Here is a 26736-nt window from a genome sequence, read left to right on the forward strand (position 1 = left end):
AAATGTGCATTCAATTAAATGTTGTGATTGTTGTTAGTATGTTATAACTGCAAAGTGTATTCGACTAGATTAATAGCTAAATCGATTGAAATGTGTTTGATGTGTGTAATACTATAAATTGACGCTGATTTAAATTATGTAAGGACTTTTGGATTTTAACACTTTCATATCTTTCAGAAAACACTGTGATTCCTTACAGGGAAAAGAAAATCTCCAAGAACCAGAGGTTGACCGTGGTGATCAAGGCTTAGAGGTTTCTTGAGAAGCAAGATTTGCTGGGTTTGAACGTGTGATCAATCTGCACAAAGAGGTGTACTCTACGCGATCAAGAATTTGCAATCTGTGAAGATTGGCTGGTTTCCCTGTTGTGATTACAGGAAGAAGAATTGTGTTCTTGACTTTAAGGGTGGCTCAAAGGGTTTGACAACAGAAGAGGGTGTTCTTGCTGCGTGTCTGTATTGTTTACTGCCTATATTAGATTAGAGGGTTAGAGAGGTGTTTTACATTTTTTACATGAGGTCGCTATAAAAACCTTGGTGTAAAAACCTTAATCTTTATAGTACATTTGTTTCTTGTGGTTGGAAGGACACTGGATATAGGTTTGGTCGAATCAGTATAAAAACCAGCGTTTGAATTCTCTAATCCTACACTTTTTCATTATAGTCGATTAAACTGTTTGTGTATTCGATTAAGTGAATTGCTTCATTACATATCATTTACTTGCGATTCAAGAAAAGCGTAAAGACATTCTATTTTGTGAAAAAGATTTTGAAAGCTTATATTTTTATGCTTCACCAATTCACCCCCTCTTGGTGTGAGAAACTAAGACATTCTTTTTTAACAGACATGAATTTGAGGTGAAAATGCAAAGGGGAAGCATAATTGGAGCATGGAACAACAGCAAAGAAACTTGAGGAAAGTTGTGCACCTCTCTACATTTTCAATTTCTTCCTTATCTCTTCAATTTTGTAAAACCCTAAGTTCTCCTCCATGAAGGGCTTTTCCTATTTGTTGAGATTAGATGTAATAAACTGAATCTTATGTATTTTGTGATGTTAATAAATATGCTTTTCTATTTCAAAGTTAGTATTTGATTTTTGTGCTTAATGCTTATTGTGGCTTGATCACCCATGGCTTGAATTGTAGTTCTTGATGTATTGGGAAATATGAAATGAACTTAGAGCTGAAATTGGATATCTAATGAAGCTTGTATCCAGGGATAGAACATGATACATTAATAATCTTAAAACTCTTGAACTTAATGCATGGTTGCTTGTTGAGGATTCAAGGAATTGGAACTTGATGAGTTTATCATAGGTGCAAAGTCACTAGGGATAGGCTTTAAGTATAATTGTGATTTTGGCTTGAATATGGAATTGAGATGATTATTAATGCATGAGAATAAAGTGGATGAACTCTAGTTTTAACAAATTGTAGATACTCTATGTTAAATTTCTTACACACAAACTATTTGATAAAAATACCAAAAAGAGTTTATTGTTTTTTTTCACTTTGATGTCATGTGTTGCATGAGTCTTTTGGGAGATAACGATATTTATCATTTGCTATACTACGATTGATGCACTTGTCGTTGGTTTTGCAGTCCAACACACATCTTAAAGTTATTGAATATCAAAATTGTGTTTTTTGTAATACGAGATGTCTCCATGTAAGAAGTTAATATCTTACATTTTTTCAATTGAGTTTAGTTCATATATGTTGTTAAAATGTGATGAATTTGTTGGTTAAAGTTAGGTTTCATTTAAATTAGAAATACATTGAGTAAAAGTTTATTTATTATATACATATCTTAACTTATAAATAATTGCATGATTTACTTTATTGAATAACTCTGAAATAGATATCCTAGGAATACAAGGTTCATGCTACATATTCCTCACATTACAAAACCTACAAAAATTGTCCACAATAAAGTAATAACAATTTAAACTGACAAATTCCATGTTGTAAAACCATGCTTGCCTCCAGTAAGGATTGATGTATAAAGCTCCAATGGTTGCTAACAATGCTAATGTGTATGATACAACAAAGCTCACACAAAAGACATACGTGTCCACCAAACTATTATTGTCTTTATCAATACTTAAGTTCTTTGGAAAAATTGCAGAAGATGGATTGCAGCTCTTTAGTAGTGGAGGTCCACAAAGGAATGGGTTACCCTCGTAGATACTTTCATCAAATGTGGCAAATTGGTTTGTCTGTTTAGGTATTGGGCCTGATAAGTTGTTGTGTGCCACACTTAATACTTCAAGTGAGGTTAGGACATTGAGCTCAGGAGGAATTTGGCCACTCAACTTGTTAAAAGAAAGATCTAAACTCTCTGTTTGCTTCAAATTTGAGAAAGAATTTGGAATTTGTCCAGTCAAATCATTATGAGACAAGTTCAATGCTCGAATTCTTGTCAAGTTTCCAAGCTCGTGTGGAATATTTCCTTTCAGTTTATTTAGGGATAAATCAATTCCAGACATGTAACCAAGAATGCTTCCGGTGAAAGTAAGGGTACTTCTCTTTGTACTGAAACTTGCTTTCTCTTTATGCTCTGATGGTAATGGTCCTTGAGCATATTCTTCAACATTGAAGCTTCCCTTTGATGCTTTCAATGATGGATCAAGGTTCTTATTATCAAAAGGCATTGTCCCCAAGCAATGGGGAATTTCTCCAAAAAATTTATTGTCTGAAAGATCCAACATGGTTAAATTTATCAACTGACATAATTGCTTAGGTATATTCCCACTAATGTGATTACCTTTTAAAAGGAGAAAATTCAACTTTGTATAACTAAGGTCTTGCATCATATCTTGAATGTTGCCAGATATTTCATTGTAGCTAAGGTCTAACATCACTAAAGGAGAGTTTCCATTGAACATCTTTTTGGACAATCCTGTTAAACGATTATTGCTCAAATGGATAAATTTCACAGAAGAATTTAGAAATGATGGTACAAGACCAGTCAAATTATTTTGGGAGATATCTAAATATCTTAGATCTCTAAGCTGTTGTGTCCATTGTAATGGAATGGACCCTTCAAAGTGGTTATTGGACATATTAAGTTCCGATAAACTTGAAAAATTTGTCAACAGGCTTGGAATGTCTCCTACCAAATGATTATTGCTTACGTCCAAAAAATTGATGGATGTGTAAAAAATATTGCTTGGAAGTTTACCACTAAATTTATTATCATTTAATGATAAAGACCCTAAATTAGCGGGTATTGTAAAGATGGGCCCCTCGAGCGTATTATTTGAAAGTATCAACAAAACGAGTTGTTGTGCAGCTTCAAATATGTCATCTGATATTTCTCCAGACAATTGGTTGTTTGAAAGATCCAACTCTGACAAATATTTCATTTGGCCAAACTCACGCGGAATTGAACCTTGGATGCGGTTTCTAGACATATTTAGATTTTTCAAATTTGGATAAATTGAACTGATATTCTTACTTGGAATTTCACCAATTATGGTATTGCTAGACACATCAATGCTCTTCAACTGAAGAAGGGGATGCAATGGTAATTGCATAGTACCAGTCATAGAACAATTTCTGAAAGTTACTTCAGTCAATTTTGTGTTGTTTTCTAACAACCAATGAGGAAACCTTCCTTCCAACTTCAAACTACTGAAATCTAGTGTAACTAAATCTTTTTGATAAAGAAGAAATCTCGGGAGCCGAAAAGAGCTAGTCTCAATTTTTGAAGACAAGCTAAGTTCACTTAATTGAAATTTTGGAATCCAAGTGCGCAAATTATGTTGTGAGTCCACTATGATTTTATTGCCTTTACCCCGGATGACTTTAAGGTTTGAATGATTGGCAAATGACGAAAAAGAAATAGAAACTTCAAATTGGTTTTCTTTGAAACCAAATTCTTCAAGTGATGTAAGTGTTGCAATGTTAGAATCAAACCTTCCAATGAAATTATTTTGAGAAAGTTCCAATATCCGAAGAGATGTCATGTTAACAAAAGAATTGGGAAGAGATCCTTCAAATCCATTGTCTATTAGATTTAACTCTTCTAACTTCTTCACCTTAGACCAATCTGAATGAAAATTTGAAGAAACAAGAAAACATCTAACAAAGGTTATAATCTGAAAGGTATAAAGATTTCAATGAAACTAAGAAAAATGGTATATAACATCTATTTCATGAATAACGTTAAATAATAATATAATTACCAGCTTCAGGAAGGGTGTCATTTATATGACAGTATGCAAGAGACAAAGCTTTCAAGGATGTCAAGTTTCCAATACTTTGGAAAAATACATTCTTCATGTTATTATTTCCATCCAATGTCAAACGTTCTAGGTTACTTAAATCATGAAAATCTGCGCAGTACAAAAAATATATATAAATCTTAATGTAACACAATTAGGAAATTAATTTATCTTTGTGAAAATCATTAATATTACTACCTTCAGCTAAAATTGTTCCTTTGAAGTTATTGTAAGATATAAAAAGCTTTCTAATGGATGATGATAAAGCTCGTAATGACTCTCTTAGTTTGTTTCCATCTATCATATTCCAATCTAAATCAAGGACATCCAATCCACTGAGACCTTTTAAGCCTGAAAGATATGTCAATTAAATTAAAAACAAATGTAAATAAGCATTAGACTAAATGAGATAGATAATATATGCATTTAGGAAGGTGACAAATATATTTTGTGCAAAGTAAATGTACCAACTTTGAGAAAATTATGGGATTCTACAATTAATGTGTTAGTATTATAAATTTATCTAATATATCTTTTCTTTGTCTCTAAACAATAAATTAAACCATTTTAAATCATTTTTTCTTTAATACCTTGATGGTTAACAAAATTATGGATATTATTATCGCTTAGATAAAGATTCGTCAAATTGGATGAAGTTGATAATCCTGCAAAAAAAAAAGGAATTAATAAAAGTCAACAAACATTAATGTGAAGAGTTATATTTTTCTTCGCCCAGAAGCATTACAAAACTAGTTTACTTTCAAATAACTAAAAGTAATATTTGTCCAAAAAGTTAGTCTAAGTTTAACCTCTAAAAGTTGACTATGATGAAAGATATTAATGTAAATTTTAACTTTTACTATATTTACTTACACCACTTTCATAGAAAAAAAAGAGGTAGAAATGATAGTTAGAAATCTTTCTAGCAAGCATAATACATAAAAGAGTTGCAATACTTTGACTAAGTATTTGATAAAGAAACAAAGACTAGACAAATAACCATTGAAAAACACAGTTATATATTGATGATAACATTCATGAGAAATGTAGAGAATCTATGAGTGTTGTGATGTCATGAGTGGGTAATTGGGCCTCACATTATGAAAAACTTACCGTCTCTCATATGTAGGTAAATTGTTACTATTAGAAATCGTTGTTCGTTATTCACGGCATGCAAGTCGTCATTATTGGATAAATTAACATTGGATATATTAATTACTAATATTACCTATGTGTAAAATTTCACACACATTATTTACTTCCAAAACCAATTTTGTCAAGTAATATATTAGTACGAAAAAAATAATCCATACAATCAAAATTATTTATCCCTTTGCTCTATATAATACCTAATACAATATTATTTAATCATATATATAATAATTTACATTAAATTTATTCAAACATAATTCATCAAATTGAATGATATTTAATACAAATCAAATTAAAACATAACACAATCCAATATTCAAATAAATTGAAACATAATTTTAATGACGTTTAGTTTCACCCATAATCCAAAACTTAAAAGATAAAAGTCCAAATATAATCTAAACATAATCCAAAGAAAGTTATCCTAATATGCTTTTCTTATAGTGAATAAATAACTATCGTTAGTTTATATCTGTAATACTTTTTTTATAATCACTAGTGTAGAATTGGCCTTTAACGTCACCCAATAGACGTCTGTCCACGAAAACACCAACGTAAATAATTGATCGGTGGCATTTTCGTAAATAAGTGAGACTTTAGACGTCCGTTGTGGGGGGTCCGACATCTATAATATTATAAACGTCGGGCCCCCCACAACGGACGCCTAAAGGCTGACAGGGTAGTTGAAGAGTTTATTTTTTCAGCCACTTAAACATCCGTTGTGGGGGGGTCCCGACGTCTATAATATTATAAACGTCGGGCCCCCCACAACGAATGCCTAAAGGTCTGACAGGGTAGTTGAAGAGTTTATTTTTTCAGCCACTTAAACGTCCGTTAGAGGGGCCCCGACATTTATAATATTATAGACATCGGGACCCTCCCACAACGAACGTCTAAAGGGCTGACATGGTAGTTGAAGAGTTTATTTTTTTTAGCCACTTAAACATCCATTAGAGGGGCCCTGACGTTTATTATATTATAGACGTCGGGGCTCCTCTAACGGACATCTAAATGCCCCCGCGAATATGAATATTCAAATCAGAAAGACGTCATATTAGTTAGTGTCCCGACGTCTATAATATTATAAACGTCGGGGCCCCAATACCCGACGTCTAGTGCCATTTATACTAAAATCATGAACCCGCGAGGAGTTACGCTCATTGTTCATCGTCTTCTCCGCATTTTCTCTCTGCGGCATTGCATTTCCATGTGCGTTTTCTCTCTTTTGGACCATTTAAATTTACTTTTACTCCTATTAAATTACTGTTTGATGAAATATCTTTGATTTGAACCAATTAAAAATCGTTTTCGGTGCGTTTTAGTGCAGTTTCTTGCGTTCTTGGGCGGCGTTTTTTACTCTTTTTGGCCTACGTTTTAGGTCATGCACTCCTCCATTTCCCTCAATTTCTTTTTGAATCTGCTAAAACGGTTAGCTTCTTTGTTGATAATTTTTTTGGATGCATGTTATTGGGTTTTGTGTATACATTTTATTAGCTTTTGCGTATGCATGTTTTTGACTTTAAGGTCTGCATGTGTTATTGGCTTTTGAATATGCATGTATTAGTTGTGTTATTATATTGGCATGTTAGATTATAAGTATCAAGTCATTGAGTGAAACTTAGTTCCCGTTTGAAATTTAACACAAACAATTAATCTTTTAATCGTTTGTATTAAATTTTGAATTGTCCGATTGGACAGTTTGAGAAAATTATTTTTCATAATTTGCAATAACATGTAAGTTGGAGTTTATGGATAAGATTGACAAAGTTTCGGTTCATTATTTGTGTTGTTCTCCGTATGCATATTTGATTGTGGTCATCGTTGACTACTCTCATTTCATGTATTTCGGAGACCAATGCGAAATGCTGCTGAAATCTTATCAAATTTATAATGTAGACTTCTTTGCACGTGTCTTAGCAAATTATGAAAAATAATTTTTTTGAATGGGTAGGGCCTAACCTTGTGAGAGTTAAAAAACTTAAACTGATGATTTTACGAACATAGTATGGATCGAAGCTAGATGAATGAACGTCGCATCAATGAAGAATATGATAAGGGTGTTTCGGAGTTCTTGCAATATGTTGAACAAAATGCTAAGTCTGTGAACGGGACATATTTTTATCCTTGTGTTCATTGTCTTAATCAAATACGGCAAGACTTAGGCAATGTGCGTGACCATCTATTCATGTACGACATAATGAGGACTTATACCGTTTGGACTTGGCATGGAGAAGTACTAGACCAGCCTACCACGTCACGAGGAACGAATTATGTGGAAGAATGGATGAGTGACCATTTAGAGGACATGATACGTGATGTCGATGAAGATAATTTTGGAAGAGCTAATTTGTATGATTCTCTTATTAATGATTCAGAGCAACTGTTGTTCCTAGGATGCTCGAACTTTACACGTCTGTCTGCAACTTTAAAGTTGTTTAGTTTAAAAGCAAGGAATGGATAGACCGATAAAAGTTTCACCGAGTTGTTGGAGTTGTTGAAGGAGATGCTTCCAGAAAATAATACTCTACCTATTCGTAATTACGAGGCAAAAAAAAAATTTATGTCCAATGAGTCTTGAATATCAAAAGATACATGTTTGTCCTAATGATTGTGTTTTGTACATAAAGGAGTTTGATTCGCTAAAGTATTGTCCAACATGTGGTTTATCCCGTTTTAAAAAGAAATCTGACAGAAACACTGCTAATGAAGGTAATGATGGTGCACCTACTAAGGTGATGTGGTATTTGCCTATAATACCTAGGTTCAAACGTATGTTCTCTGTTAAAGAAGATGCAAAGAACCTTAAATGACACTTTGACGAAAGAAAGTGCGATAATCTTCTTCGACACCCTGTTGATTCACCACAATGGAAAAAGATTGATGAAAAATTTCCAGAATTTGGTGCAGATCCAAGAAACTTAAGACTTGCACTTGCAACTGATGGTATGAATCCTTATGGAAACTTCAGTAGCAAACACAATTCATGGCAAATTATGTTGATGATTTACAATCTTTCTCTTTTGTTGTGCATGAAGAGAAAATATGTGATGTTGTCCATGATGATATCGGGTCCTAGACAACCTGGAAATGACATTGATGTTTACTTAAAACCTTTAATTGATGATTTGAAATTGTTGTGGGAAGAAGGGGTCGACGTGTTTGATTCACATGTTGAGGAACAGTTCCGTTTGCGTGCAATGTTGTTTTGCACTATAAATGATTTCCCAGCGTATGGAAACTTGAGCGGTTATACTGTTAAAGGTCATTTTGCATGTCCCATATGTGAAGAAAACACTAGTTACCTTCCATTGAAGCATGGTCAGAAGACGGTATATACAAGACATCGAAAATTCCTTCCTCGTAATCATCCTTATCGTAGATTGAAAAAAGCATTTAATGGAAGTGCTGAGGATGAGGTTTTGTGTAGACCCCGGAATGGTGAACAGGTGTACAACGAAGTCAAAAACATTGACATTGTGTTTGGAAAACATCATAAAAGTACCTTTGCAAAAAACATTTGGAAGAAACGATCAATATTTTTTAAGCTTCCATATTGGTGTCAACTTGATGTTAGACATTGTATTGATGTGATGCACGTTGAAAAAAATGTTTGTGACAGTGTCATCGAAACTTTATTAAACCTCAAAGCGAAGAACAAAGACGAAATAAAAACACGACAAGATTTGGCTGACATGAGAATCCAATCTGAGTTACATCCACAGATAATAGGAAGACGCACCTATCTGCCCCCAGCCTGTCACACACTTTCTAAAAAAGAAAAACAAAGTTTTTGTAACTATTTAAGAAGTGTGAAGGTTCCACAAGGTTATTCTTCAAATATTAGTAACCTTGTTTCTATGCAAGAGTTAAAGTTAGTTGGTTTAAAGTCTCACGATTGTCATGTATTGGTGCAACAATTGTTACCTGTTGTTATTCGAGGCATATTACCTCCTTCTGTTAGGGGTATTCTGACACGTCTGAGTTTGTTCTTTAATGCCATTTGCAAGAAAGTTGTTGACCCTCGAGGTTTAGATGAATTGGAAAATGAAGAAATAAGACTACTATGTCAATTGGAGATGTATTTTCCACCTTCTTTTTTTGATATCATGGTACATTTGATTGTTCATCCAGTCAAAGAAATTCGAATATGTGGGCCGGTCTTCTTAAGGTTGATGTACCCAGTTGAAAGATACATGAAGATCTTAACAGGATATGTCAAGAAGCAGTATAGACCAGAAGCTTCAATCATAGAGCGATCAATATGAGTTGTTGGTTGATGGGGATCCCCCATGCATTATGGCTGTCGGACGAGTGCTTGAGGGAGGGCAGACTATTCATGGTGTTCCCATATTACCCCACCACGTGCGTGTGACGATTGACGAGATTCGGGATCCCCAGGCTCAGGTGCCTGTACCCACTCCAGAAATTAATTTTGTGGGGGAGGCCATAGGATCATTTATAGCTTGGCCTAGAACATTGATCATGTCACGCATCGCTACTCCACAAGTATAATGTCTTTTTTATTAGTATTTCTATGTGAAGTTTAAAAATATTTGTCGATAGCTCTTTGATGAAATTCTTATCTTCAGTTCACACGTCCTCAGAAGCAGCCGATTCATGATACAGTCATACATGAAGATGATGACATGGCTGAAGCGAAGGATGATGAAGTGTATGCTGAGCTCGGATTGGAAACCAAATACTTTGGTTTTCGTGGATAGTCGAATCAAGGAGATGAACCTCTGCTTCGACATACTCCTTAGAGAGAAAAACTGTGATGATGAAGGTCTCAAACGTGAATTGAAAAACCTCGTTGTGCGATTCCAGAATGAGACGAAGCTTCAAGAAGAAGCGGATAAGCTTAGGTTGGAAAGTGAAAAGTTGTTGTTGCAGAAAAAGAGAGATGTTTTGGAGTTGAAAACGAAGCGAGATGCAACGCTAAAGAGCTCTTAAGAATCATGTGCGGCTAATGAAACATTAAGGAAGAGATCGCAACAGTGAAGAAGGGTTCATCTCAGGTTGTTGTTGGTGGTCCAATGTTGTCTTTTGGAGACGATGTTGTGAAGGTTTATGGTAGGTGAAAATTCATGTGGTTGCACAGTCACTTATAAGGGGACCCCAAAGTTATTCTCGATCCTTAGCAGAGGTGGCAATGTCCTCAAATTTAGGGATATTTCTGTTCGTGTTGATTAATCTTCGCATATTGAGGTTGAACCTGTTGCTTCATTCCAAACAAGGATGAGGATTCCCAAATCCTAAAAATGAAGTTCCAGAAATCTCTACCTAAGAATGAACAACAATTGAACATGACATAGGGTAAAAGGGATGAAACTAACAAAAATACTCATGAATTTAACAAGACGAAACAAGTTTTAGAGACTAAGGACAACGCACGTCCATCCTCATCTCCATCTTTAGAGCAGCAACATCAGAGGTTGAGACAAGCTAAAGGAAATCAAAGGTTGCATGATAAGCTGAGAATGAAGGCTGATGAACTTGAAAAGTTTTTTGTTGAGCATAAAAGGAGGCAAGAACTAGTTGAAATTAAGGAGATTTTAAAACGAGAACAGTCATCACATTTAGTTGCCTTGTTTGAAGTTGAGAAGCGAGAGGAGAGTTTGAGGAAAGCATTGAGCATAAAGAGGCAACGTGGGGCTGATCTTGAGAGACACTACAAAAATAATTGATATTACCGACAGTCCTAATTTATCGGTAATGTATCAAATCCGTCGGTAATTATCGTTTACCGACGGTCAAAATACAGTCGGTAAAAACGTTACTGGTAACCTTTATCGACAGATATTTCAGCCGTCGGTAATTACCGAAGGCTTTTGGCCTTCGGTAAAACTATCGGTAATTACCAAAGGCTTCTGGCCTTCAGTAAATCCATGGTAATTACCGCGATCTGGTTCATCTTCTTCTTCTTCTTCCTTCATCCCTCTGTGTCATTTTTTTTTCGTTTTCATTAACTCCGTCACCAAAAAAGCATCACGTCAGTAACAAACTAATTCCAAAGAATCAAACAACCAATTTATTTTCAATAGTTAAAATCATAGGGAATCATGGAGAGTTTCTCTGCAATTCTCAAATTTGTAAGAGAAATGTTCCTAATCGCAAAAATCAACTTTGCAATGGATCGCCAGAAAAGTTGAGCTCGCCAGAAAAGTTGAGCTTGTCGGAAAGGCTGAAAAGTGGACAGTGGTGGATTGCAACAGAGTAGTGGTGGTGGAGAGCAACGATGGTGGAGAGCAGCGATGGTGGAGAGCAACGGTAGTGGAGAGCAACGGTGGTGGAGAGTAGTGGCGGTGGAGAGCAGCGATAGAAAGAAGTATTACACTAAGATGGAGAGAAATGAATGTTTGCCACATATATTGGCACTGGATGCGAAACTGGGGCCAGAAAATTTCTATTGTTTTACCGACGGTCAGAAGCCTTCGGTAAATTTGTCGGTAATATCGTCAAGCGAAATAATAGGCGGGAAAATTCTCGTTCTTTTTATCGACGGCCAAAAGTCTTCGATAAATCCGTTAGTAATGTGCATGTCACTTACCGACGGCCTTACCGAAGGTTTTTGACCGTCAATAAAAAAAATAAAAAAAATATATTTCTTTTACCAATAATTAAACAAATTTTATCTACTCTTAACAACTACAAGGGTCAACTTATCTGTAATCACTATAAATAAAAATAGGAATGCATATTGGAAAGGAGTCACATCTACTTAATAAAAGTGTATTTCTTTTACAATATTTTATAATATAAATTATTATATATACGGTAGTTTGTGGATATTTCTAATCTTAATTATCTTAACATGAAATTACTTATGACTTGTAATCAAGTGTATGTATGTTTATTAATTCTAAAATATTATAATATAATATCTGAAATTTTTAATGTTTTAATAAAATAAAAATACTGACCGCTTATATCTAGCGCTCCTTGTAATTGATTGTCGCTTAAATCAAGATATTGGAGATGTGGAAGGTTCTTCAGAGATGAAAGAAATTCGTTGCTCAAACTGTTTGTCCTCAAGTGTAGATGTTGTAAATTGGTTGGCCATTTAAATGTCTCATTCTCTGATAAAAACAAAATTGAAAGCATGTGTTATGAGTCAACTCACTCAAAATAAAACAAAACTGAAAGCATATATAATCATTTTTTTAATGTTGTAATAAAGTAAAGGATGAAAATACTGACCGCTTATATCTAGCGCTCCTTGTAATTGATTGTAGCTTAAATCAAGATATCGGAGATGTGGAAGGTTCTTCAAAGATGAAAGAAATTCGTTGCTCAAACTGTTTGCACTCAAGTCTAGATATTGTAAATTGGTTGGCCATTTAAATGTCTCATTCTCTGATAAAAACAAAATTGAAAGCATCAACTTATCAGTAATCACTAATTAATAATAAGGAGATGCATATGCTTGAAAGTAAGTGATATCTTGTTTAAATATAAAATAATATCAAATACTAATCACAACTAACCTGAATACCATAATATAATTTCAAACTCATTCAAGTAGTTCTCTCCCAAGTCAATGACCTCCAAATAACTCAATTTTTAAATATCTAACCATTTATGTAGGCTCTTAGATATACTTTCTTATGAGAAAACAAACGATGAAGATTTGTAATATGGAAAGTATATGGGCCCTACTATTAATTGATTTCCAACTTAATCCACTGTGTCTTAAATATAAAGAATTGAGGATGAGAGTCCATTAACACTTTTATATTTATTTATATATTATACATTGATTATATTTGTAATCCATATTAAACTTTTTAATACACCTTAACACTTATGCATATACATATTAAGTATGAAATTAGATAATTAATGATTTAATAATAGATAGAATAATTAATTTAACAAACATCAAATTTTATTAAGATAAATTTTAATTCATAATTATGTTATTAAATTGAGAAATAAACTTTAAATCTAATTCAATCTTATAAAATTTACTAATAAAATAAGATTTATAAATTAAATTATATATTATAAATCAAATTTATTTGTAATCGAGGTATAACTTTCAACGTTATAACACAGATAGATGTTGAATAAACTTTTATGTGTTTGTGGCAGTAATTCAGACATTATGGAAGACTTACAATCTCTCGTATGTAGGTAATTTACTTGCTGCTGGTAGAAGTTTGTGGTCACTATGCCCGAGACGGTCATCATTGGATATAAATTAACATTGGACATATTAATTGCTAATACTACCTATGTGTAAAATTTCGCATTATCTACTTCCGAAACCAATTTCGTCAGTAATTAATTAGTACGAAAAAATTATTCAGACCATCAATATTATTTATCTCTTTGCACTATATAATATCTAATACAATGCTATCTAGTCATATATAATAATTTAGATTAAATTTAAACATAAGTCAAATAAAAAAATAAATTTATTCAAAACATAATTCATCAAATTGAATCAAACATAATTCAAAACCGAATTAAAACATAACACAAATATTTAAAAAAAATCGAAACATAATTTTAATGAAATTTAGTTTCACTCATAATTCAAACTTTAAAAGATGAATGATCCAAATATAATAAAAATATAGTTCATATAAAGTGGAAACGCAATCCTAATATAAGCTTTTCTTATAATGAATAAATAAATCGATAGTTTATATAAGAGTGTAATACTTTGTTTTATGATATAAACAGTCGTGTTGTAATTTATGGACTTTTGAAATATTGATTATCTTAAAAATAAAATAAACCATGATATATCAATTGATCGATTAAATAGATTTTCTTACGTACGTTAGCATTGTATAAATGTTAAACTCAATAAAGAGCAACTACTTTATATATTGATTCTAAGATTTGTTTAGATGTTTAGTAGAAATGGTTTTAAAAATAACAAAAATCAAAGTTCTAATTATGTTAAGTATAAAAATTTCCGAATTTCACTATCTGTAATTTTTTTTTCTTCATCTAATTTCTAAACTTTTTTCTTTCAACTATTAATCTTTTTTCCAATCAAAAGTGATCTTCTAAAAGATAGTAGAAAATATAACATAACTTGATCTAAAAGATTTAATTTTATTTTAAAGTAAGTTTTGAATTTTGTTGCTCAAACGGTTTGAATTCAGTTCAAGATGTTGTAAATTGGTTGGCCATTTAATTGTTTCATTTTCTTATAAAAACAAAATGGAAACATGTGGTTATGAGTCTATTCACTCAGAATAAAACAAAACTGAAAGCATCAACTTATCTGTAATCACCATATTTTTTTTTAATGTTATAATAAAATAATGAATAAAAATACTGACCGCTTATATCTAGTCCTCCTTGTAATTGATTGTCGCTTAAATCAAGAAACTGGAGATGTGGAAGGCCCATCAGAGATAAAAGAAATCTGTTACTCAAACTGTTTTCTCTCAAGTCTAGATATTGTAAATTGGTTGGCCATTTAAATGTCTCATTCTCTGATAAAAAGAATTGAAAGCATCAACTCATCAGTAGTCACTAATTAATAATAAGAAGGATGCATTTGTTGAAAGGGAGTGATATCTTGTTTAAATATAAAATGCTATCAAATACTAATCACAACTAACCTGAACCCCACAATATACTTTCAGACACCTTCAAGTCGTTCTCATATAAGATAAGGTTCTCCAAAGAACTCAATTTTGATATATCTAACAATTTATAGGCTGTTAGATATGCTTTCTAACATAAAATAACAAATGATGAAGATTTGTAATATGGAAAGTATACGGGAACGTACTGCAAATTGATCTCCAACTCAATCCACTGTGTCTTAAATATAAAGAGTTGAGGGATGAGAGTCCACTAAGAGCATAGCCAATATCAGTTTGGTTGAAGTTGTTAAAGGACAAGTCAAGGACCTCAAGATTCCTCAATTTTGACCATAAACCTGTAAGGAATATATCCTTCGTTAATTAAAACGTAAAAATGCTCAGCTTTATTAATGAAGTGGAAAATACCTTCAAAGTGAAAATCCGAGTCCAATTCAGTTTCAGCCAAATACAGTTCCTTTAAAGATGTGAATCCCTCCAGATATGGCAAGATGTCATTAGTCAAATGGTTCTCACTTATGTCAAGGGCCTTCAGATTACTACGCAGCTTTGGTACACTTTCAAAAACTTACATATACACACCAAAAGTTGTGAAAGAACCCAACAAATTTGAAAAAAAAGATATATATAGTATAAAAAATTAGAAGATCTTCATGATAATAAAAAATAATATTGTTGTCATTTTCTTAAAAAAATAAAAAATAGCTAGTCTCACCGTGGTTTAATGAAGATGTATTGAAGCTGTTATCCCCTAAATAAAGATACTTAAGAGATGGAAGGCCATCCAAACAAGATATAATACTGGCAGCAGTATCCAGCTTGTTATCAGACATGTCAAGGAGTTCGAGATTTGGCAACTCTGGAAAGTATGTAAAAGAAAGTTGAAATAATGAGTATTCCATAAAACATAACAGACAGATTTGTAGTTTTGAGTAAGCAAAAGAGCAATAGAATTATAGGAAAGAATACCTGCATCCCCAACACAACCAACTATATTGTTATTTGACAAGGAGAGGTTCTTCAAATCTTTGAAGACAGAAAAATCCGAGTAATTAACTGTTGACTTCCACCAGACACCGTAAAGATGGAGTTGGGCCACTCTCCCTGTGGAGGAGTTGCAGAACACTCCATACCATTCACAGCAATCTGTGTCGACGTTCCAAGAGATGAAATAATCTGTGTCGACGTTCCAAGAGATGAAAGTATCATCTAAACCCAAAAGTGCTTGTTTCTCTTCTTTCCAACATCCTTCACAGCACATTATTTCCAATAAAAGGAAAATGAGGAAACACACGCTCACACTCTTCATTTTTTTTCTTTATCGAATCAACAACTTCTCCCTCTCTTAAATACTTTATGTTCCAATGCATCTATACTTTCAATTTGAATTAGAAAGTCCACGTGTAAGTTTTGGTAAGTGACTTTTTAATTTTTAGAGAATGAAACTGATTTAATTCATTTCTATAAAAATAAAAAAACAAGAGACGGCTTAAAAAAAACTAATGAAAATACATTCATTCTGTTTTTTTAATATATGAATTATAATGCTTATTTGAACGAGAAAATTTTAAGGATTGTTTATTCCACCAGATTTACTTCGATACTTTTTAATTTTATAGTTTTCCAATTTATTAAATTATAAAATAATTTTTATTTATTAAAATAAAAGCATCAATAAATTATAAAATAATATTTATAAAAGATAATTATAAAAGTGATTAATTTTTATAATTTATTTATAGATAACTATTTTATTGCGTAAATAATTTTATCATTATGAATAATTATTTAAATTTTAAAAAGGTTGTTAGGATAAAAATATAAATATAAGTAATTATTTTATTATTATTAATTATATGAATTTTAAAAAACATTACTAAAAGATTAAAATAAAAAAAAATAATTACACATTAGAAAGAGAAAAACTTTTTTTATAGATGATCACTTGAGCTCAATCCAAAGGTGGAGATGAATTTAAAACATACATTTCTCAATAATTATGTTATAATTAAAAATAAATTTACACTATTTAAATTACTTATAAATGTTAAAATAAATATAATTTATATATTTAATAATTATCCTTCAAAAATTTATAATACGTTTTTGTAAACAAAAGGTAATTATTTATTATTAATTTTAATTATGAAAAATAATTATATATTGACCTTCTTATTAATAATTATTAATTAAACATATAAAGACTTAAAAAATTAAAACAAAATTGATTTCACGTCAACTAATAAGCCAAAACCAACACCAAGTGAAACCCAAAATACACATACGTCTACAATTAAAAAATAAAGTCATATCAATATAGATTATTTATTATAAATTGAAAATATAATTTATACACTTAAAACTATTAGGTTATCATAAATTTAAACATAGTATAATTTAAATTATTCAATTAAGTATTATTTATTTAATTTTAATTTTAATTATATAAGAAAAATATGTATATAATATATATATATATATACATATATATACATATACATATACATATATATATATATATATATATATATATATATATATATATATATATATATATATATATATTCACTAAAGTATAGTTTATTATTTAGTCCACCCAAAGTCACAATCATCTTTAAATAGAATTCAAGATAAACATAACTCAATAATTGTGTTATAATTAATAAAATAAATTTTCATAATATGAAATCTTGTTTAGAAATCTAAAATACAACTCATATTTAAAAAAAAATAGATTTATCATTACTTTTAATCGTAATATAAAGCATACAATTTAAATGTTTGTTGATTACCGATTTTATTTAATTAAAACAAATATGGCTTAATATCCTATTTTATCCTCAGTTTCTTTAGAAAATGTCAAATTAGTCTATCCTTTAAAAAATGCGTCAATTACGTCCTCACTTAATAAAATTTGCATCAGTGAAATCCTTTCCGTTAAATCCGTATAAACGGCGTTAATTATTTTTCTCTTTCTTTAATTAATGCCGTTTGTACGGATTTAACGGAAGGGATTTCATTGATGCAAAGTTTATTAAGTGAAGACGTAATTGACGCATTTTTTAAAAAATGGACTAATTTGACATTTTTGAGTGAAACTGAGGACAAAATAGGATATTAAGCCAATAAATATTAATAGTTAAAACATACAAAGACGAAGAAAAAAAAAAAGATGACTTGACTTCATCCACCACCAACTTCAATCCAAGATAGACATGGACATGTCTCAATAATTATAATATAACTATAAGATATTACATTAATATAAATTATTAAATTTAAAATATAGTTTATATATTTAACAATATTTATTTTATCATAAAATTTAATTGTAAGATAATTTATTTATTTATTTAATTATGTAAGGATCTAGAAAATAACAAAGAATAGTAGTAATCTTTGACACTCAACTCAATTGGAGTCTTAACCACATTTAATTCATTTCTATAAAAAACTGTGGTTTAAAAAAACTAATGAATATATATTCATTCTGTTTTTTTAATGTATGAATAATAATGCTTATTTGAACGAGAAAATTTTATGGAGTGTTTATTCCACCAGATTTAATTTTATACTTTTTAATTTTATATTTTTCCAATTTATTAAATAATAAAATAATTTTTAATTATTAAAATAAAAGCATCAATAAATTATAAAATAATGTTTATAAAAGATAATTATAAAAAAAGAATAATTTTTATAATTTTGTTATAGATAATTATTTTATTGTGTAAATAATTTTTTCATTATGAATAATTGAATAAATTTTAAAAAAGTTGTTAGGATAAAATTCCAGATCAATTACTGATTCTTTTATGCTTGTGAAAATTGGATAAAATTAGATAAGACAAAAATTATAAAATGAAAACTCATTATAAAATTATATTTTGTAAGATTGTTTAACCGCTAATGTTTCTGATTTTTTTTCAGTTGGACTATCATAAGATGACAGAGAAAATGTTGGAGTGAGAGATGAAAGAGAAAGGATTTAGAGGAATCAGGGAGGTGAGTAGCGAAGGGTTTCTTTTTTTCTTTTTTAGTTTTGAAAATGAAAATTATTAAAATACCCTTAACCTTAAAAGTTAGAATTTATGATATATAAGGGTATTTTTACCTACTAAAATCCGGTAAATATTACTAAAATATATTAACTGAAAAACAGACGTACACGCGTTAACAAACCCCATATATATATATATATATATATATATATATATATATATATATATATATATATATATATATATATATATATATATAATCTCCTCTATTAAAAATATAAATATAATAATTATTTTATTATTATTAATTATATGAATTTTAAAAAAATACTACAAGTTTAAAATTAAAAATAATAATTACACATTAGAAATAGAAAACCTTTTTTATAGATGATAACATGAGCTCAAAGTTCAAGATGAATCTGAAAAATACATTTCTCAACAATTGTGTTATAATTAAAAATATTAGGTTATCATAAATTGAAACAATGTATAATTAGTATTATTCAATTAATTATTATTTTTTTAATTTTAATTTTAATTGTATAAGATAAATATGTATACTATATATATAATTATATAAAATAAATACTTGTACTATATCAAACCAAAATCATAAGTAAAGAGCAATGAAGTTTTAGTAATTAATACCTTCATCCGCCACACAATGACAAGTCGAGAATCTTCAAATATTTGAAGACAAAAAAATCCAAGTAATTAATATATTGTCTGGTTGAATTCCACTCGTCGCCAAACTTGACTTGGGCCACTCTCACTGTGGAGAAGTTGCAGTGCACTCTTTTCCATTCACAACTTCCAACATCTTTCAAACCACACGGCTTTCAATAAAAAGGAAAATAAGGAGTCTTCATTTTCCTCTTCATTTCCTAAATAATTCGGTCTTCATCCTTTAATCAGGAAAGCATCACTCAAAGATGTTCCAACGTATGTAATAATAGTAATATTTAAAGAAGACGACTTCACGTCAACCCAAAGGTCACACTCACGCCCCTAACTAAAATCCAAAATATACATTTCTAAATACTTATAATTAAAAATAACTTTACAAGGTATGAATTACTTATAAATCTACAAATAAATTTAATTTTTCTAAGAGTCCAACCAGTATAAATTTTGGTATGTCTTGATCTTGTTTTTACTTTTCTTTACTTGTTTGATTCAAATACCATTGACTAATGATTTCAAGATTAAAGGTCTTTTAAAGAATTAAAAAAGCTTATTAATCAAATTCAGAGCTTCTTTTATAGTAATTGACACCAAAGCTAGTTAATTGAAATTTTAATCGATTAATGAGATCCTAAATGGCCAATTTATCTCAAACCTTTGATGAAGAGCATCTAAAATCAGGTCACCTTTGCTAGTGAGAACTATCATTTTTGGAAAACTAGAATGAAAATCTTTTTGGAATCAATAGACAAGGGTGTGTAGGATGCTATGATAAATGGTCCCTATAAACCAACCAAGATTGAAGATGGAAAGACCAAACCCAAGGAGTTTTTTGAATGGACTCCGGATGAGAACAAGAGGGCTCACTATGATGTGAGGGCTAAAAATATAATTTCTTCTGCATTAACCATTGATGAATTTTATAGTATTTATGTGTGTGAATCAACAAAAGAAATGTGGGACGTTCTTGATGTCACACATGAGGGAACCGATGAAGTTAAAAGGGTTACAAAGAACTCCTTGATTCAAGAGTATGAAATGTTTAGAATGAAAAAATGGAGAAAATATCTATGATGTGCAGAAAAGGTTTACACACATAGTCAACCATCTCCTTGCCCTTGGTAAAACGTTTGACAAAGAAAAATTAAACATTAAGATCCTGAAAAGTCTAAACATTGTTTGGAAAATTAAGAGACCTTACCATCATGAACATGGCAACATTGTTTAGAAAATTAAGGGAACATGAACTGGAACTAAGAAGGCTGAAAGAAGAAGAAGAAGAAGAAAGGGAGAAAAGACATACAATTTCCCTGAAATCAGTTGTAAGAACAACCAACATACCCAACTCAAGAAAGAATGACTCTGAAGATGATCAAGAGGCTGAAAATTCTGACAGTGAATAGAACTAACAATGATTCTGCATAGAAGGTCCTATAGAAAGAAAGAAAATATAAAACCACAATGCCCTGTTTTAAAGATGAAACAAAAGTTGGAGGAGAAGAATGGATCTAACAGCAGAAACAAGAAAAAGAAGAAAGCATATATAACTTGGGAAGACAATGCTTCCAACACTTCCAATGAATCTTGTGAAAGCATTGAAGAAAAGACAAACCCATGTTTGATAGGTGGATCAACTTCATCAGAAAACAGTATAAGTAGTCTTGAAAATGAAAGCATAGAAGATAAATACTATCAACTGCTTGATGCATTTCAAGAGTTGCATGAAGAGGCTAGGAAACTTCAATACACAAATAATAGGCTTAAGAGTGAAAACAAGTGCCTAGAAGGAAAATTAGAAAATCTGGATAAGGAAAAGAAAAGTCTGAAATCTAAACTAAAGTCCTTAGAAAATGCACCTATGCAAAATATACATGGAAACAAAGTGTGTACTCAAGAGTGTGAAAATTGTTCAAGTCAAATGGAAATAGTAAAATACCTTATGAAAACACTATCCAAGTTCACCCTTGGAAGCTCCAACTCAGAAGCTCTTCTAGGATCACAAAGATATGAGTTAAACAAACAAGGAATTGGTTACACAAGCCAAAATAGCAAAATAAAAGCTAGAAAATTTGTTGACATTAGCAAACCATCATCAATTGCATGCTTTTACTGTAACCATATAGGCCATGCATCAAAATCTTGCTATTACAAAAATGTGAGTGTTCTAAAAGGCAAATTCAAGTGGATTCTTAAGGAATCATTGAAACCCCCTAATATGAGAGGACCCAAATTTAACTGGTACATGCCATCAACACTTAAACTATTTTGTAGGGAGATGGAAGAGGAAAGGAGTCCATGTGGTATCTTGATAGTTGTTGCTCAAGACACATGATAGGAGATGCTACAAAATTCAACAACATATCTCATAAAACCAATGGACATGTCACCTATGGAGACAATAACAAGGGTAAAATCCTTAGTATTGGTAAAGGACAAACTCCTTCCTCATATACAATTTAAAATTTATTACTAGTTGATGGACTTAAACAAAATCTACTTAGCATTAGTCAACTTTGTGATAAGGGCTTAAAAGTCATCTTTGAATCAAATCACTGCTTGATTTGTTGTGCATCCTCAAATGAACTTATACTAGTAGGCAAAAGGTATCACAACATATACATGGTTGACTTTAAGAATACTTCCTTTGAATCTCATGTTTTCTATCAGAAGAAGACGAACCTTGGTTATGGCATAAAAGGCTTGCACACATACACATGCCTCACCTGAATAAGCTTGTAACCAAGGACCTATTACTAGGATTTCCAACAATCAAGTTTGAACCTAATAGATTGTGTGATGCATGCCAAAAGGGAAAACAAATAAAAACATCCTTCAAGTCCAAACGGGTCATATCCAACACTAGACCACTATAGTTGATACATATAGATCTTTATGGTCCATCTAGAACAAAATATCTAGGAGGAAACTATTATGGATTGGTTCTAGTATATGACTATTCTAGACTTACATGGACATTTTTCATTGCATCTAAAAGTGACACATTAAGAGTCTTCAAGAAATTTGCCTCCATAATCCAGAATGAAAAAGAGCTTAAAATAAAGGCTATTAAGAGTGACCATAGAAGGGAATTTCAAAATGAGAATTTTTAGATCTTTTATGAAAATCAAGGAATATCACATAATTTCTTTGCGCCTAGGAATTTCACATAACATTATGAAACCAATAAAAAGTCTAGATTCAGGTGAAACCAGTTCAGATATGAGAAAGGACATGAAAGACACTCAATAGGCAAAAACACTTACTGAAATAGAAGATAAGAAGACAAAAGATCATCCCAAGGACTGAACAATACCAAGAGACAATGTAATAGGTGATATCACCAAAGGTGTGTCCACAAGAAAACAACTAGGAAAATTTTGGATGAATGTAGCCTTTGTATAACAAACAGAACCAAAAAACATCAATGATGCATTACAAGATGAAAATTATTACTTGGCCATGTAAGAGGAATTAAATCAATTCACAAGGAACAATGTTTGGGAGCTTGTCCCACGAAACAATGCCCATCAAGTAATTGGAACCAAATGGGTATTTAGAAACAAGATGGATAATGTAGGAACCAACATAAAGAATAAGGGCAGACGAGTGGTAAAGGGTTATAGTCAAGAAGAAGTGATTGACTGTGATGAGACATATGCACTAGTTGCCAGACTTGAAGCAATTATAATTTTACTTGTTATTGCATCTATACTCAACTTCAAACTATTCCAAATGGATGTGAGAAACACCTTTTTAAATGAATACATCAAAGAAGAAGTTTTTGTAGAGAAACCTCTTAACTTCTAAGACTTTGAGTTTCCTAATTACATCTTCAAGATAAGAAAGGCACTCTACGGACTCAAGCAAGCACTTCATTCATGTTATGAAAGTGTTAAAATAGAAAGGCTTAATTTCTCACACCAAGAGAGGGAGGAGGGGGGGTGGGGGTGAATAGGTGAAATGTAAAAGCAATGTTTCTTTAAATCTTTTTCGCAAAGTATATGCCTTTATAAGCTTTCTTGAAATGCAAGGAAAAAAAACTTTGTAGTGCAGCGGAATATAGTCGAATGCGTGAAAAATAAAGTCGACTGAATGTAACAGAGTAGGGATAGAAAGATCAAACACTGGGTTTTTGTACTGGTTCGGCCAAGCCTACATCCAGTGTCCTTCCTCACTAGGAAGCAAATGCACTACAATGATCAAGGTTTTTAAAATAAGGCTTTTATTGAAACCTCCACGTCAAAAATACAAAACACCTCTCTAACCCTCTAATCAAAATATAGGCATACAACACACAAAGACCAGCAGCAAGATGTCCCATCTCCTGTCGTCTTCAACCCTTTGAGAAACCCCTCAAAGTCAAGAACCCCGCACGCTCTTCTTCCTGTAATCACAACAGGGAAATAACCCAATCTTCAGTAGATTGTCAACTCTGATCTTCTAGCAACACCAGTCTGTGCAGATTTGATTAGCTCTTTCAAAGTACAACAATCTTGTTCTTCAAGAAATCACAAGAGATGATCAACACGGTCTTCTTCTTTGATTCTTGGAGCGTTTTCCTCTTTTCTGTAAGATCACACCTTTCTGTAATGAATATGAAAATGTTAGAATTCACAAAAGTTCTTACAGAATTCAAATTCGCGTCAATATATAGATAAACACATCTCAAGCGCATTTTAGTCGACTTAGCTACTAATGCAGTCAAATACCACAATTTAGTTAAGGCAGCTAGCAACAATCAATGCAGTTAATTGAATGGACAATTAATGCAGTCGAATCATAATAAATGTTTGGTCAACATATTTAAAAATATAGCTGTTGTAACATTTAATACAAGCATTAATAGAATTTCAAAACTGTAACAAACTTAGTCGAATGTAGGTTGCATGTAGTCAACTATATAACACAGTTAAACAAAGTTTTGAAAAACTTTCACTTTGAAAATCTCACAGCACATTTTGAAAATGATTTCTGCAAAGACACGAGTTTTAATTGACTCACCCCATAATGAAGTCGACTTAAAACTGTTGTTTTGCCACACAATTAAAAGTTCAACATAAGTGCTTGTGGTTTTCTTTTATAAAACATCAGACATGCATTCACCAATAAAATCAATTATATAACACAATGAAATGCAATGTATCAACACAATTATGTTCTTCAACCGTTCAAACAAATTTAAAACATATATAATATGCAAGAATAGAACATGTAACACAATGTAACACAATATAACAGAATAAACATGTGTTATCAATTATGTGTTGTCATCATAAAAAACAAACAGATATATTATTGATATGTCAGTAATCTCAACAATCTCCCCCTTTTTTTATGATGCACAACAATGATTGATAATCAACCATGTTGCACAATTCAACATATGTAAACAATCAATTACAATCATCAAAATTTTCCCCCTTTGGGCATTAGCAAAAAAGGTAAGCACAAAGTAATTGATTTGCATATAACCAGTCATAGAGATGCATAAGATATAATAGTTTAATCAGTTTATGATGCTCCCCCTTTCACAAATATTCATATGAACTAAAAAAATGTCTCCCCTGAAATGAAGGCATGTGAATTTTATGAAAGATATGCAGTACTCCCCTTGTCATTATGCGTGTATTCATCTCACGTTGCAGATACATAATGCAGTATACAAAATAAGTATCAGAGCACATTACAACATATATCAACATCTAATCATATCAGATATATCACACTAAGTAAAGCATCAATGATATAACTTCACTCATAAAAAAAATTCATTTCTTTATCATTTCAAGACATGTCACAGAGATAACAATAAGTAGTTTATATCACAAATATCAAGAACTAAAGATAGTAAATATTCCAGATTTTGAAATCTTTAAACCTTGTTGAAACACATTCGATCAGTGCACAGTCTTAGTCGACTTCATTGTTGTCCTGTGAATTGATTTTCCAGATTTATCCTTCCAGTCAGCAATGTTCCTGTAAAACCTTTCAAGACCTTTACAGATCAAGCATTTTAAAATCGTTGTAATGCAAGAATTAATACAGGTATAATTTGTGTGTGTAAATGTATGAATGCAATGATAAATAGTAAAGCAATCAACTTCATACATAACACAGTTGACTTTAATCAGATATAAATCACTACTTTATACTACTGTCGTTTAAGATTCCTAGTTCATTTTGAATAGTATAAAATCGTTCTTTGTTCAACGATTTTGTAAAAATATCAGCCCATTGATGTAAGGTATATACATATTCGACCTTAATTTCACCCTTGAGAATTTCAATATGCTTAGTTTTTTAATGAAGAACGGGATTTTTAGTCAAATTTATTGCACTTGTGTTATCACATTTTAAGGGAATGTGATCTAGTGATATACCATAATCTTCTAGTTGGCTCTTTATCCAAAGAGACTGAGCACAACAGCTACTAACTGCTATGTATTTAGCTTTTGTGGTAGATAGTGCCACACAAGCTTGTTTCTTTGAATGCCAAGAGACTAAAGAAGATCCAAGTAGATGACAAGTGCCCCTAGTGCTCTTTCTATCAAGCTTACAACCTCCAAACTCAGAATCACTATAACCTTCAAGAAAAATATTTGTACCGTTTGGATACCACAGTCCAAGACTTTTGGTTCCTTTAAGATATTTCAAAATTCTTTTTACAACAGTTAGGTGTGATTCTTTAGGTGAAGATTGAAATCTAGCACAAAGACATACACTTGCATGATGTCAGGTCTACTGGCAGTTAGATATAACAAATATTTGATCATACCTCTGACATCTTTTGATTAACGTCCTTACCAGCTTCATCAAGATCTAGGTAGCATTTTGTAGCCATAGGAGTTGCAACTTCCTTGCAATCCAGCATTTTTGAATTTCTTCAACAGATCAGTACAGTACTTGGATTGGTGAATGAAAATGCCATTTTTAGCTTGCTTGACTTGAAGACCGAGAAAGTAAGTAAGCTCTCACATCATGGACATCTTAAACTCATCTTGCATAGTCTTGCAAAATTCTTTGAATAAAGTAGAATTAGTTGATCAGAAGATAATGTCATCAACATAAATTTGAACATACAATTTATCTTTA

General features: G+C 31.3%; 1 protein-coding gene across 3 annotated transcripts; it reads right to left on the reverse strand.

The window, feature by feature from the left end:
* Nucleotides 1-1833: 1833 nt before the first annotated feature.
* LOC148197318 (cuscuta receptor 1-like) lies at nt 1834-16282 on the reverse strand. 3 transcript variants are annotated; one of them, XM_088093028.1, is made up of 12 exons: nt 15926-16282; nt 15672-15815; nt 15365-15523; nt 15145-15294; nt 14972-15055; nt 14687-14842; nt 12582-12737; nt 12305-12460; nt 4820-4894; nt 4428-4580; nt 4191-4340; nt 1834-4054 (listed from the first exon to the last, which is right to left on the reverse strand). In XM_088093028.1, exons 1-12 carry the CDS (start codon nt 16263-16265, stop codon nt 1887-1889), a joined length of 3891 nt encoding a protein of 1296 aa, XP_087949154.1. In that variant the 5' UTR covers nt 16266-16282; the 3' UTR covers nt 1834-1886. The 3 variants fall into 3 exon arrangements, with proteins under 3 accessions (XP_087949154.1, XP_087949156.1, XP_087949155.1); XM_088093030.1 differs by lacking the exon at nt 14687-14842; XM_088093029.1 differs by lacking the exon at nt 4428-4580.
* Nucleotides 16283-26736: the final 10454 nt, after the last annotated feature.

The sequence above is a fragment of the Vigna umbellata genome, chromosome 6 (assembly GCF_029865625.1).
Source record: "Vigna umbellata cultivar VRB3 chromosome 6, Vumbellata_1.0, whole genome shotgun sequence".
NCBI classification, from domain to species: Eukaryota; Viridiplantae; Streptophyta; class Magnoliopsida; order Fabales; family Fabaceae; genus Vigna; species Vigna umbellata.